The sequence below is a fragment of the Cryptotermes secundus genome, unplaced genomic scaffold (assembly GCF_002891405.2).
Source record: "Cryptotermes secundus unplaced genomic scaffold, Csec_1.0 scaffold1161, whole genome shotgun sequence".
NCBI lineage: Eukaryota > Metazoa > Arthropoda > Insecta > Blattodea > Kalotermitidae > Cryptotermes > Cryptotermes secundus.
This window is the reverse complement of record NW_019745101.1, coordinates 54709-70631: the sequence shown is the minus strand read 5'-3', so window position 1 is coordinate 70631 and position 15923 is coordinate 54709. Positions and strand designations below refer to the sequence as shown.

The following is a 15923-nucleotide window of genomic DNA, read 5'->3' as shown; positions in this document are numbered from 1 at the left end:
ACATCCCCTTCACTCGGTCTACTCGTCTACTCTATATACACTTATGTACATCACACTTTCATAGCCGACAGTCGTCGGTTATGTACACATTGTAATTTGAATAACGATACTCTTGGGTTCACCATCCTACGTTCCCCCTTTCAGGGCCTACTCCCTCTCTGTCCTAACCCTGCACATGTCACTTTAATAATATCACACTAGATATCCATGACTTGTATGAACAGTTCGACTTACTTGGTGTAAGAGCTGATGGTGCCCCCTCACTTGGTCTGGCACGACCGTGACTCAGGTCCTCTGGCCTCTGGTTCGCTATTCACTCGACATTATACACTCAGATAGATTGACAGATTGCATGGATATTCAATCGGTGATCAAAAGATGTGATCAAGAGAAGTGATCCCCAAAGATAGCTCCTCCAGTTGTGTCAGCTTCTTTATAACTTTCTCCCTGCTGACTCCTGTCTTTTTGGGGTAAGCTCCGCCCCTGCACTAGCACGAATTCTCCCCCAAGTCCGTCTCTCTTTGGTCAGCTTGGTAAAGAGGGTTGGATTTCCTCAGGTCGTCTCGCTGAGTTGACACTCCGTATGCCTTGGCCGTCTCTGGTTGTTCCGCATGGATCAGCGGTCTCTGCTATGTGACAATTTTCTGCTGACGTCGCTCTTCCGCATTTTTACTTCAAACATTAACCCTTCGGCTAACTTCTGTTATGGTGAACCCAAGATAACTTAATACCTAAAAGTTACCAAAACCAATGCCGAAATTCTACGGCATTACAGCTCAAAAACATGGAAGATAAATTGTTTCTGCCTCGTGTAATTTTTAGTGATGAAGCTACGTTTCACCTAATGGGAAAGTTAACAGGCACAATGTTCGCATATAGGGGCTACAAAATCCCCGTGTAACACTCGAACATGTGAGGGGCAGCCCAAAAGTTGCAATATCGTGCAATATCGTTAACAAAGGTTTATGGACCTTTCTTTTTTGATGAAAACACCGTTACTGGAGTAACATATCTTAGAATGCTGCAAAACTGACTTGATCTTCAAATGAATGAAGATTCAGGAGATTACATTTTCCAGCACCTTTGGCACCTGAATGTTCGACGTTTCCTGAATGAATATCTACCTCATCGATGGATAGGTCACATGGGGACTGAAGACCTGGCACTTCAGTTCTGGCCACCGAGGTCTCCTGATCTCACACCCTGCGACTTTTTCCTGTGGGGATTCGTGAAAGATGCAGTTTACGTACCACCTCTTCCCACAAATTTGCATGACCTAAGAAATCGTATCACAGCTGCGGTGAACTCAGTGATGCAAGATATTTGTCATCGAGTGTGGGATGAATTCAGCTACCGTCTAGATGTTATCCGTGCAGCGGGAAGGGGGCACATTGAACATCTATAAACTTCCATGTATGTATAATCAAATGAAATTTACAGAATTCAAATGCAACATATAATTCAGGAAATATAGCCAATTGAAATTGTATCCATCTTTCTGAATCACCCTGTAGTTTGTTTTATTTTGGTTAATTTGTAGATTCATCTTTTGTGCTGTTCTTTCCAAATTAAGAAAAGCTTTTTTCATAGATTTTTGTGTTCTACCAATTATATCAATATCATCTGCAAATGCCAAAATTTGCACTGACTTATAAAATATAGTTCCCCTTGTGTTTATGCCTGCATCTCCAACTACCTTCAACATGGGAAGGTAGAAAAATATAAAAAAATGGTTATATTAAGCATACAGCGGTATATGGACTTCTGCTGTTCATAGATGACAGTATGATATTTTTGCAAGCTTAAAAAATTATGCTGTTGAATAATTGACTACTGGGAAGACAAAGATTAATTTAAGGACAAGTGAGACTGCATTAGAGCTGCAGGTATCTATGAGACCCATTTAGAAAAAAAATTGTAATATATTCTGTAACTCATTCTGTTTCCTTTTTCAAAATATTTTGGGGATCGGGGGTGATATCGAGGGTTGTCCTTCCTTGCCAATACCCATGCTTACATCTTTTGTATCGTTCTGGATTTCTTGTGAAAGACTGCTGTGATTCAGACACTTTGGTCGTTTGCAGGTGTGTATTTGCATGTCACCGTGTCAGCTAAAGATATGGGTGAAGGCCCTGTCCTGGAGAGTCCAATATTCCACCCCCCACCCTGCTACCACAGTGGAAATAATTTGCTGTACAGCAACAGCTGCATGGTGAGTTTGAAGAGGGCCCAGGAACATTCTAAGTTACTTGTACATTAGCTTCAGAAATAGAATTCCCCTACAGTAATGGACTACAGAATATGCTTGCAGCAGCTGTTTTCCAATTTTCCATATTTTAGGGACATACAAAATGGTGATATTTAAAAAATATTTAATCTTATTTCAAGGGTGTACAAGGCTGACTCATGTTGGCTTGCTGTAAGCAAACACAGCTATTCTTGTCATTAATGCCCATACACAATTTGGTATATTATAATTTCATTTTACATAAATCCTGTCAGTAATTTACAAACTATTATGTGGTATTTAGATTTGCAAAAGTTGCTTTTCTAGTAGCCTTCATAAATTTTTTATTTTAAAATTGAAGTATTTTCTTTAAAATTTATTTTATTTTCATCTTCCAATCCATTACTAGATGAAACTTGAAGGAGATTAAAAAATTTGTACCTCAAAATTCTCTCTAACATTTAAGAACTCAGTTCCAACTTCAGTGTACTGTATATATTTGCACATGGTGGAATACTGTTAGGAACCAAAGAAACATGTAAATTTTTATTATGTGCAAAGGTCATATTATTAATAATTAAGGAAGATGATAAGCATAATTATCACTGTCCCATAAATTTATGTGCAATTTGAATTGTGATGCAGTTCCGGTTCTACTACTTCCCATATGGCATGCACAGTGCAGGTTTGGAGTTGAGGCTCATCGAAATACATCCACGACATAACAAGACCTCGAAGCTATTCTGGTTCTTTGGAAGCAAAGGACACAACTGGATCAGATCAGTTAACATACTGCCAAATGTCACAAACAGGTAACTGTTTTTGATTTGTTTCATTCTGGTCCATCACACTAACAATTACAAAGAGAAAACAACTCCGTCCAGTGTGATCCATATGGATCGAAACATGTAAGGGTGCTAACTTTTCAAGTAGTAAAACTTAAATAGTCACATTGGACAGAGTTGTTTTGTCTAGGTAACTGTTTGTTATGCATGGGTTGGGCACTCCAAACGTGTCTTGGGCTGCTTCAACATTATGTTTGCTTGTTTACAGATATTCCTTGCAATTCCATGCTGTGAAGGGATACAAATGGGGCTACATGAGTTTGGACGACCTTTCCATGAGCCCCGAGTGTTTTGGCTTAGGTAAGCTGACATATATTGCTTTTGTGTCAGAGGTTTAACTTTTATAATAAGTAACCACCTAGCTCTATTTTGCAAAGTACTTCATGAAATGAGAGTGGCCGTTCAGATAGTCAATGAATTCCCTGGAACACAAAAATGAGAGTATTTTATTTCCATACTGTTGTTTGCATAAACAATATTTCAGAAGCTCTCTCTGTCCCCTTATTAAGATCAGAATTAAAAGAATCTACTTTGTTGGGGCCTATTAGATAAATATACCCCCTGCCACTAGGACTGTCAAGCTATTATTAGAGTACAATGTTATGACTTCTTATTTTGCTGTGCAACAGGACTCTGCAGTACAACGTTACAGTATTATGAATTCAGATGATTTCATGTATAAGAATGTTGTTCAGTGACTTTTACTACTCCTGTACTACTACTACTACTGCTGCTGCTACTGCTATTACTGCTACTACTGCTGCTGCTTTTAGTTGTGGTGGTAGTGGCAGTGCACAGAGGAGGAAAATTGATTTCTGTTCTTTCCAGTAATTTCTTCTGCTTTATGATACATACATACATAGCTTCACAGATCCGTTGCCCATGTTGGGCCGGATATTGAGCTCATCAGATTAATTAAAAGTAGTAGCGATATGCAACCAAGTCCAAATAGACACAACTTAGATACGATAGGAATATAATACAATTAGGTATTTGCCATATATTCATCAATAGAATAGAAAGCTTTCAAGATAAGAAAGTCTTTCAGTTTGTTATGCCTTGGTGACAGGGGGCGTGGAGGAATCTCTCCACCTCTTGCGCCCTTGGGCAATGGCCACTCGCAAGGCTAAGCACTTGGTACTTGTCTCGTTAGCTACCTCTTGACTGTGAGTTCACAGTATCTCTAACAGGAGATGTATGGGAGATCGGGGACATAGAGGGTGTGACTGTGGGGTAAGTCATTAACACTCGCATCCCCCTTACTTGGTCTACATTTATCTACTAATATATACACTTATATACATATCACTTTCATGGTCGGCTCTGGCCGGTTACGTACACATTGTAATTTAGAGGAAACTACCCTTGGGTTCACCATCCTTAGATCTCGAGGTAATTCCTACGTCCCCACTCAGGGCCTACGCTCTCTGCCCTAACCCTGTAACATGACACTTTAATAATATCACACTGTATGTCCATGACTGATATGAATAGCTCGACTTACTTGGTGTAGAAAGCTGATGGTGTCCACTCACTTGGTCTGGCACGACCATGGCTCTAGCTGGCTACTCCCTTAACATTTGTGCACTCAGATAAATTGGTTGATATAGATTGATCAAAAGATTTAATGATAGAATATTGGTTCATCGTTGCGGATTCTGAAAGATAGCTTCTCAAGTTGTGTTAGCAACTTTATAACTTTTCCTTGCTGACTAATGTCTTTGGGGTAAGCTCCGCCCCTTAAGAGAGCGAATTCTCCCCCAAAGGTCCGGCTCTCGTTGGTCATCATGGTGAAGAGGGTTGGATCTTCTCAGGCCGTCTCGCTGAGTCGGCACTCTGTACGCCTTAGGCGTACAGCTGCTTGCCGTCTCTTCCACGTGAATAAGCAGTCTATGCAATGTGACAATTTCTTACTGACATTGCTACTTCCCCATTCTACTACAAATATTAACCCTTCATCTGACTTCCTTACTGTGAACCCAAGATAACTTAATACCTACAAGTTACAAGAACCCCTGCCAAAATTCTATGGCATTACACAGTTTTTGTTTAAATAAATTAACATTATCCTTTATAATATATAATTTATGTGACAAATTATTAAAAATTGTTATGGATGTATAATACACTCCCTTTTGTATAACGGATAGTCTAGCTGACGTGACGTGTAGTCTATTTTGTACTGTAAGAGTTAATTTTATGTACACTATTATTTGTAAGATAATTATTTTCTTTTTCAATTACAACATGACCATGCTCTCTATAAATAAACAGGGAACTGTAAGTATCCCTAATTCTCTGAAAACCTCTCTACAAGAACTTCTAGGCCTCATCATTAACATTGCTCTAATTGCTCTTTTCTGAGCCACAAAAACTCTTTTCATTGATGACGAAGAAGAGCCACAGAAAATAACACCATATTTAAGTTCAGCTTGACAGTAAGCACAATAAGCCATTTCAACACTTGCCTACTTACTATAGGCTGTAGTTTTCTAGGCACAAAGGTTGTAACACTCAACTTATTTATCACATCATCAGAGTATTTTTCCCAGCCCAAATGATTGTCCAGGCACACACCTAAAAACTTAACATTTACAGAAAATTTAAGTGTTTGTCATTATATTATTTATCATTATTATTATTATAATGGATAGTCCGTGGCCTTAGGGGTCATAAATTTCATTACATGGGTTTTTTCTAATTTAGTATTAATTGGTTAGCTTGGAGCCATCTATGTAAATGTCTCATAACTAAATTTATTTTGTTATTAAGGCTACTAATATCCTGTGAAGAGACAATAAAAGTGGTGTTGTCAGCATATAGAACCATATGTGCCAACCCATTTATAATTCTAGGCAGATCATTAATATATACATTGAACAACAAAGGCGCCAGTACAGATCCCTGCGGAAATCCATGTTTGCTAGTTTTCCATTTAGAAACATATGTAGTTGAGTCTTGAGTCTGTAGAATGATTCTTTGCTTCCTGTTATGTAGGTATGTTTCAAGCACTTTTAGTAGAGATCCTTTTATTCTATAGTGTTTCAATTTTTGGACAAGCAGTTCATGATTGACACAGTCAAATGCCTTAGTTAGGTCACAAAAAATAACCACAACCATGTCATGCGGAATGTGTTTCTGATATTTCATAGGAGCATATTGCCTTCATCTAAGCACACAAAGCATGAGGATACACGTATATTAGCAATAATTTATGTAGGAAATGGTACCCAGGGGTTCAACTCTATACTGAAAAGTAGGAATCTTTTAAGGCATAGAGAAGCAGGAAACAAGGTTTCAGAAAGAGAAGACCTTCATTATAGCTGGTGGCTATGTTATCTGAGTAAGTCTTCCTTAAAAATGCTTTTCTTCACCTCCATATAGCTCATACCCAGCAGATGAAGACTGTGTTCCCCTAAAATGGTGAAAATTCTTTTTCACTACCACACAGCAGTGAACCCCATAAGAAATTCTGTGGAAACCTGATATCATAAATTGATTATAAGGGTAGTGTGTTGTCTATCTTCAGGTGTGCCTGCCAATGTATCAGATGGTTATGTGTACAACAGCACATACTGCTACCAGACAGGTAAGTACATAGATCCAGTACTGCATTTATGATACTCTCCTTAGTGACAATTTTTGCACTAACAAAATGTTTTGTTTCTACATTAGATGTACCAGATAAAGAGGCACACCAAGACTTCGTTAACAAGACTGGTGAGTACTAGAGGTTAACTCATGTAAGAGTCATACAGCGTTGCCTTAGTATTAAATTCCTTGTAGAAAGAAACCTTTGGGTGATAGATATAGATAGGAAGGAAATATTAAATCATAACCTAGGAGAATAGTTTGTGAGGATGTTGACTGGATTAAACTGGCTGTTTGATCAATATGTTTTGGTATTATTGTTATTGAAGATGCTGGTTATGTTAACTGAGAGTTTGTTGGTTGGTTGCTTACTCAGCCTGTATTTTTGAAAATTAAGCAATGAAAATTAATTTTGTTCCTTTGGTTGTTCACAAGTTCAATATCTTGAGTGTGAGTGTCTTGAACTTTTAACTGTGCAGAGGCTTCCTAAAGCTTTCCATTGTGTGTTCTTTTTATGGAGAAACTAATAAATGCGTGTGTTTTAGATAGGATTTCAAATGGATGTGTTGGATGTCGAATTCAATAACGAGGAGAAACAACCACATAAAAACAACAAATGTTTTATTTCCATTAGAATGGATATTAAAGACGATCAGGGAAGCAGAGCATGTCTGAAGAATACTGGCAAAAACTCCCTTTGTAGCCGGCTTGCCTGAACTAGTGACGGTATTCTTCTTTCAAGCAGCACGGCGATTGTGAGCCGGTGAGATGCCTAGCGAAATGCTTTCAGTAGCGGGCCAGCCTGAACAAGCAATGGCTGTAGCATTGCGCCCCCTAAAAGGGTTGTTTTTGAAGCCAAGTGCGTCTGCTGGATGCCGAGCGATGTTCTTGTTGCGGCGGAATAGCCAGTACTAGGATGCCGGTTGGGCCGGTTGATGCTCATGCTGTAGCGCCGAAACCGGCTGGCTGATGGTCTGGTTGAGTGCTGGCAGCTTCGGCTGTGTTGCTGATGCTAGTAGAGTGGCTACTACAGTGTTCTCCTGATGCAAGCATAGCTGTGACTGATGCTAGCCAAGTCAAAGTCAAAGTCACATTGTGACTGATAGTCAGTCAGTCTGTCTGTCTTTGTTTCTCCTTGTATGAAAGTTACTACACTGTCCTTGAGGTGCGTCCTCTCTAACGAGAGGTCGGGTGTGTCATTTGTCAGTCATAGTCGGTAGTATAAAGTACATTGTCATTATGTACACTTATTTACAAATGGACTCTTAGTATCTACTCTTATGTACAATATATACAAGGCCTCTGTCAGTCACCTGACCACTGTTCTATGTCGGGCTTCGCCTTGTCCAGTATTCCGAACATTCTCATTATCATGATTTTATATGACTTCTGTTTGTTGTCTTCATAATTTTTATACAATCATATACGTACAGAATTTTGAAAGCCATGTGCAAATCGCAAACCCTTGTGCATCTTGGAAGATTGCCAATGGTGCAGAGAATCTTATTTTGTAGGTGCTGCAATTTCATTAGATGAGTGTCTGCCGCAAACTCCCAGGCGGGAGTAGCGTAAGTCATTTCAGATCTAATGAGAGCTTTGTGGAGGGTCAATTTAATATTAGCGCTCAATTGCTCACTTTTCAATAGGGAATATACTCTAATGGATATTCTGAAGGCCTTGGCTTCGATCATTTATATTTGCATTCTCCATATAACTCTCTTTTCGGAGATTACACTTAGATATTTTGCACTATTCACAAATGTAATTTTTCATCCATTTAGCCTAAGAAAAGGCTCAGGCGGTCGCCGACTACAAGAGAAGTAGACCACCTGAGTCAAATCTTCATTATTTGGTTTTATTCCACCGCTCACATAAGGTCTCCATTGAGCTGAGACCGTGCTAGGGATTTCTGACAATAAAACTCTCCTTGCGATCTGTCGCATACAGACAGGTGTCGTCTGCAAAGAGTGCCAGGCAAACACCATATATATTTGTGGGGAATTCTTTATATACAGATTGAAAAGAGTAGGGGATAGGAACGAACCTTGTGGCACCCCTGCTTGCATTTCCCTTGGCGTTGACATTTCGCCTTCAACCGAAATTCTGAGTTTACATTGTGAGATAAAGGACCCAATAAGCTGTTCAAGAATTGCAATTTTTATAACTAATACAGCAAGCCTGAGTGCCATGTGGTATAAAAGGCTTTTCTGATATCCAAGAACACCGCGTCTGTAGATATGTTATTGTTGATATTAAGGGTCACGTGGTCCACCTGCCTCATACATTGCAATACATGCACGGAAACCAAACGGGCTTGCGTTGAGCAGGCCTCTTTTTTCAGTATGTTTTTGGAGTAATTTCAGAATAACTTTTTCGAATGGTTTTCCTGTTGGGGACAGGAGGCTAATCGGACTTAAATTTTGAGGGAATTTCGGGTCTTTACCGGGTTTAGGTAAAGTTATTACTTTGGTTCCTTCCAAGGATTTGGAAAATGAGAGAGCTGTAGACAGTGATTGAATAAATGTGTTAGGTGAAGCAATGGTCACCTTGAAAGGTGCCTGAGGCAGTCATCTGGGATGCCATCAATTTCAAGGAATTTATTGGAAGGTGCCTGAGGCACTCTTTCGTCATGCCATCATTTCCACAGACCTCTCTCAATTTCAAGGAATTTATTAATTTCTGTACATCACATGGTCTTATCCTTTGAGTGCTGGTATTAGTGTATCATAGGCCGCATCTTTATACTTTTGCTGCTAGGTGGCGCACTAACCGATGGACATTGGAGATGTTACGGTGATCGCTAGTTGGGTGATGCTTGTGTGCCTGTATCAGGCTGTGTACCTGGCTGTGGTCAGGTTGCAAGCTAGATATCGCCTGCTCTTGCTACACTCTGGGAGTTGTCTGTTTGACTGTGGGAGGTTCCCACAGATGAATTGATATATATTATTTTTTTATTGCTAGTGGGGTGGGACTAAGTCCCTTGTACTGCAGCCACTTCTGGCCCATTGTACCAGCCCCAGATGATAGGTGAGGTTGATTGTGGAGCAATTGATGGAATGGAGATCAGCAGGGGAAACCGAAGTACTCGGAGAAAACCTACCCCAGCGCTACTTTGTCCACCACAAATCCCACTTGACCAGACCCGGGATCGAACCTGGACCGCCATGGTAGGAAGCCAGCAACTAACCGCTTGAGCTATGAATTAATATATATGATTTAGCTATTTAAAAATTAACTTTTCATCAATACTCATGTGCAATATAAAATGTAATTTGCTGTGCAGTGTACACCATCACTACTTGTGGTGCAAGGGGCCGGAGTGGTCCAACACCAGAGAACTGCTTCAGAGAATACCAGTACACCGCCACAAACGTTGTTTTGTTGGACACTCCACCTTGGGCTGGGATACAACGGTGGACATCCCCAGAGGGTGGCTATTACACGTGGGTACTAAATATTGCTTTGAATGCTGTTGTGCCAAGTTTTCATAGTGTGTGTAGTTTTCTGTACTGAGCATCATACTTCTCAGTACTAATTGTTTGCTGTTCTCATTTTTCAAAAACAGAGTCTCTCCATATTTTCAAGAGTCTTCCCAAACACCTTCTACCTCTGGGTAGATATTTTATAATCATTTTGGAGATGTTTGTGTTTCGTAAGATATTTGTCATCAAATTATGTATTTAAATGTATACAGCTCATGTCAAGTAAGAAGAATGGCTTATACCATGATTCATAACCATTTGTTTCAATCTTAAACCGTGTGCTGAACTATCCTCACACCTAATTTTTAGGATTGCAGCTGGGCTATTTCTGTTTTACTGTGTAGTATTTTATAAAATTTGTTGTTTCTGTAATTTAAATCTAGCAAACAGCATGGAGCAGAGTTCTTGACAAGCTAATAGCTGTTAGCTGGTTAAGAAATTTCCAGACTTATGGAACCTGAAGCTTCATTACATTTTCATATATACCTGCCACTTGTCTTGTATCTGAGTCAGAAGAATCCAGTCACATCCTCATACCACAGGTTTTAAAGATCCATTTTAATGTTGTTGTTCTATGGTTGTGTTATTCAAGTAATGTCTTCCTAATTTCTAATCCAATGCATGCTACATGCCCCACTCACATCAGCATTGATTTGGTCATCTTAATAATATTTTGCAAAGAGCACTAGTTATGAAGCTTCATTTACTTTGTGATCATCATTAGTTCTTCATTTCTTTTGTGCCATCTGGAAATTCAGCTGACTTAATCTATTCTCATCAGTCTGGTGTTCTGTGATTGTGTTGGTCCAGCAAAGTTTTATAAATTCAATTTACTGTTTAAGCCAAACAAGAAACATATATAAAGTTCCAAACTTCAAGGATTTCATGAAAAATAGAATATCTTTTGTGTTTTATTATTTGTACCAGGACATTTCTTCAAAATCCCAGTATGTTAGGTAGGTCCCCTCAATAAGGATGATGCAGAGCCCCCTCATGCCTCCAAATAAGAAATGTAAATGATTTGCCTTCAACCTTATGCTGTGAGATATAAGAAAACCTCACATGCTACCAGGCTGGATTTTTCTTACAAGTTCACACTTGTTCAGTTTTGTCTGTGTTGTGCACGGTACTATAATGGCAGTATCATTTCAATACATAAAAACATATAGCAGTATCGAACTGGGAAGTTACTATTGCACAGCAAGTTGGTTTTCTGTTTTATTTTTTATTGCTTATATCTTTGGATATCAGCCATAATATTATAAAGAATTCAAATTTAATTCAAATAAGGAAATTCTTAATAGAAGAAAGCACAGAAATGTGTTCAATAAAATACACCATTTCCAAGAATAAGTCTGCTTCTATTTTATGAACAAAATTTGTCCCTGGCTACAGCAAATTCTTGAAAAAGCACAACTGTTTCATCAGGAGATACAGATGCAACAATCTTGGAGACAAAGGAAGTGCATATTTTCTACCCTTCAAAGTTGTCACAGCCATGTGATGATTGGTATAAAGTCAAGAAATTGAATTCATTGACTACAGGAAAGATATACATTCTTTAAAGGGCATAGAAATCAATGGAACTCATAAACCATCTTACATCTCTCATACAACTTGTTAGGTACTGTGCACAAGAGAGAAAGTACAAAATATACTAGAAATGGGATTGTTCCCTTGGTCAGTATTATTCATGGCAAAAGTGAGGAAGAATCAGAATGCCTCATTAATCTTTTGGAATCAAAGGGCCCTCAGCCTACAATAGAAATAGTGCAGTTATGGGAACAACAATCTGACAGATATTCATGGGTGGAGACACTAAACCAGTGGTTCCTAAACTTTTTTTGTCTGCAATCCAAAATTTGAAATCACTTTTGCCTTGTGACTTATCACCAGCTCAGCACCCAGCAAATCGCCACAGATTTGTAATATAATATCAAAGAAATTTCTAAAGTAATATATGCACATGTGTAGTAAATCACCCTGTTGCTCTACAGTTGACATGTATAAAGATTCTACCACATGACCGGGGGTGGCATAATCATTAGTGATGTTTTAGCACAGTACAGGCCCAGATCACTATCAATGACTGGGATTCTGCTCGGTTCTAGGGTACAGAAATCCTGTTCAATATAATCGAGATGCTGCAAATGGTCGGTGAATTAGAAATGAAGAAAACTGTGCTGCTCTTGTCAACGTATGTCTGTGTTGCTATTAAAAATGATGGTAATATTTAGCAGCAAAACGAAGATAATGAGTTTGTCATCGTTCAACATACCCTGGAAGAATGTTCAGGCAAGATCCTCTGTGCTTTCATTGGAGTAATACAACTTAAAAATTCGGAAGATTTGATAATAGCATGTCAGTCAATCAGCATGTCATCTGAGACATTAGTTGGGATTACAACAGATGGTAAAACAATTAAAAGAGACTCAAGGGCAGCCTCTGGAAGCTTCTTGACAATCTTGTTGGCCATGATTTGATCAGAATTGGAAATTGAATCGGCCCTTAAAGTATTGTCTGATTTGTAATAAGGGTTGAAGAGTATCACTGTTTTAGCAAGGTATTTTCAAACAGCTCCTTCAGAATTGGAAATTTTTGATCAACTTTCCAAACTTAATGAGAATATCCTGAATATTCGGAGGTATGTTTCCCTGAACACGTGAAAAAGCTTACATATTTTGATGTAAATTTTGGGTACATTTTATTGATTCTGCCAACACAGAGAGACATGAAAATGAATCCACAAATAGCATGCTTAAGGTATGGGACCCTTCATCGCAGGAAGTTATGTTAACAGGATAGTGCCAGACATAACACTTTATGCCAAGAACTACAAACAACACTGCAAAAGTGTTGTAAAACCTTTTGTTTATTTTCTGTAGTTTTTATTTCTTGATCCACACACTTCCACTTTTACATCCAGTAATATCATCTGGTATACGCACTAGCGTGCACGTGCGCATACGAAAAAACAACTTACCACTACACTGCCTGGAACCATACTGGGACAGCCATGTGGTCAGATTGTACGACATGCGTATATTAGTATTACCAACATTCCCCCATAATCATAGCATGTAAATTAAATAATAATAATAACCAAAATATTATGGTACAATCACATGGGCACATAAATTCAATTTATACAATCAAAAGGTTTCATGCCCAATGCATCTAGCAAATATTCATGCTTCACCTTAGGTAAACTCTTCGTCATTATATCGGCCTTCATAATTTCTGTAGGCACATATTCAAGATCAATCAATCCATTCTGTACTACCTCTCTTACATAATGATATCGTACATCGATGTGTTTACATCTGGAATGAAATACTGGATTTGAGGCTAACTTGATACAACTTTGATTGTCAACATTCATCAAAATTGGAGAGTCATCATTTAATAGTTCCATCAACATTTTTCTGAGAAAGACACCCTCCTTACAAGCCTCACTTAGAGCAATATATTCAGACTCAGTAGTAGAAAGTGCAACACTTTTCTGCTTCTTTGCCTCCCAAGAAATAGGTCCATTTGCTAATTCAAAAATGTTTCCCGAGTAAGACTTCCTATCTTCTCCATTAGCATAATCTGAGTCAGAGTACCCAACAATGGATTTTCCTGTCTTAGAATACACCAAACACAGGTCCTTAGTTTTTCTTAGATAACGCAATACATGCTTGGCACATTTCCAATGTTCAGCCGTGGCACAAGAATTGTATTGACCTAGGAAACTGGCTGCAAAAGCAATGTCAGGTCTTGCTATAAGAGCTAAGTAATTGAGGCAGCCAACCAAACTTTGATAAGAGAAAATCTCACTTAACTTATCAGAATTGTTTCTGTCTAGCTTACAACCAGCAGGAAGAGGTGTAGATACATTTTTACAGTTTATCATGGCAAACTTTTCCAGTATCTTGCATATGTATTCCTCTTGATCTACATAAATACTTCCATTCCTTTTCCTAATTCTCATACCTAACAAGTACTTAGTTTCTCCAAGATCTTTTAATCTGAACTTAGATCCTAGTTTCTTTACAAGTCTTTCTTTTTCAGAGATATCATTGGTTACAATTAAGAAATCATCAACATATAATGCTAAAACAGTAAATGAATCATCCATCTTTCTGTAAAACATACATGGCTCATTAACAGAAACTTCATAACCAAGAGTTACCAACTCTTTAGTAATAGTAGTATTCCATGTACGTGAAGCTTGCTTCAATCCATACAAAGCTTTGTTTAATAGACAAACTTTATTTTCCAATCCTTCAACAGTAAAACCCTCAGGCTGAGTCATGTATATTTCTTCTTCTAATTCTCCATTCAAGAAGGCTGTGCAAATATCAAGACTATACATCTTCAAATTTAACTCAACAGTCAAGGCTAACAAAAATCTTATTACAGACCTTCCAACAACTGGTGAATAAGTCTCATTATAGTCAATCCCATCAATTTGAGAAAAACCTCTAGCAACTAAGCGTGCCTTGTATTTGGGATCACTCTGTAAGTCCTTTTTAACTACATACACCCACTTACATGAGATAGCTTTCTTACCTTTGGGCAGCTCTACTAGATTCCATGTATTATTCTGAATGAGTGCATCATACTCCTCTTTCATTGCCCTTTTCCAATTATTTTTATCAGGTCCTCTAACAGCACTTGAATATGAATCTGGACAGTTGTCAACAAAACTTTCAACAGTCATGAAATTAGTTTCATAATCCTGCAACCACAATGGTGGGCGTCTAACCCTCATCATTGTACCTGGTTCATTCTCAACCTGTTGTACAGGAACTGCAAGTACATCATCAGTTTCAGCATCACTTAATACAGATGCAACCGGAGTATGATCACTCTCATTCAGATTTACAGTAGAGTCATCTAATACTTTTTCTGCATCAGGTTGATCCCCACTATCAGAGATCTCAGACCCAAAATAGCTAGGCTTGATGAAATCAGTAGATGCATTTACATTCTCTTCATCTACACTAGCCCTTACATTTTCCAAGAAAATGACATCTCGTGCAAATGTTACCGATTTAGGGTTGGACAGATCAATCAGTCTGTAGTTTCCAGACTTCTCACAGTATCCTACAAAACACATCCCCTTCGATTTAGAATCCCATTTAAGCCTATTTTCCTTTGGTACATGCATGTATGCCACACATCCAAATACTTTAAAATGGGATACATTAGTCTTTTCCCCAGACCAGCATTCCTGTGGCGTCTTATTTATCAAAGCTTTGTGTGGAACCCTATTTTTAATGTAAGTTGCCGTATTGATGGCTTCTGCCCACATTCGCTTATTACACTTTGCTTCACTCATCAGACATCTGGCCATCTCACAAAGACTACGATTAACCCTTTCGGCTAATCCATTTTGTTGAGGATTATAAGGTACTGTCACATGATGCTCTATCCCATTTTGCTCAAGATAATCAGAGAAATGTTTAGAAATATATTCCCCACCATTATCAGTTCGTAGGGCTTTAATAGTCTTCCCAACTTGATTCTCAACAAGAGCCTTGAAATTACAAAAAACAGTAAACACTTCACTCTTAGACTTTATGAAATATACAAAAACCTTTCTAGAGAATTCATCAGTAAAGGTAAGAATATACTTAGCTCCATTCCAGGACTCAACTTCCATAGGTCCACATAAATCTGAGTGGATTACGTCCAGTAATCCTTTTGCTTTACTCTTACGTGCCCTAAATGGTTTCTTTGCAAACTTGCCTTTTATACAAGATATACATGTATCCGGTACAGTGTCATTAA

At 38.4% G+C, this 15923-nt stretch overlaps 1 protein-coding gene across 1 annotated transcript in view; it reads left to right on the top strand.

Annotated features, from left to right (window-relative positions):
- The window catches only part of LOC111875018 (leukocyte tyrosine kinase receptor), a gene marked incomplete at its 5' end in the record, with an annotated part of 164894 nt that overhangs the window by 96727 nt on the left and 52244 nt on the right, over nt 1-15923 (top strand). Inside the window, 6 exon segments of the mRNA XM_023871021.2 lie at nt 2085-2212; nt 2873-3039; nt 3281-3372; nt 6602-6661; nt 6748-6792; nt 9947-10106. Of these exon segments, the coding sequence (XP_023726789.2) occupies nt 2085-2212; nt 2873-3039; nt 3281-3372; nt 6602-6661; nt 6748-6792; nt 9947-10106 (652 nt within the window).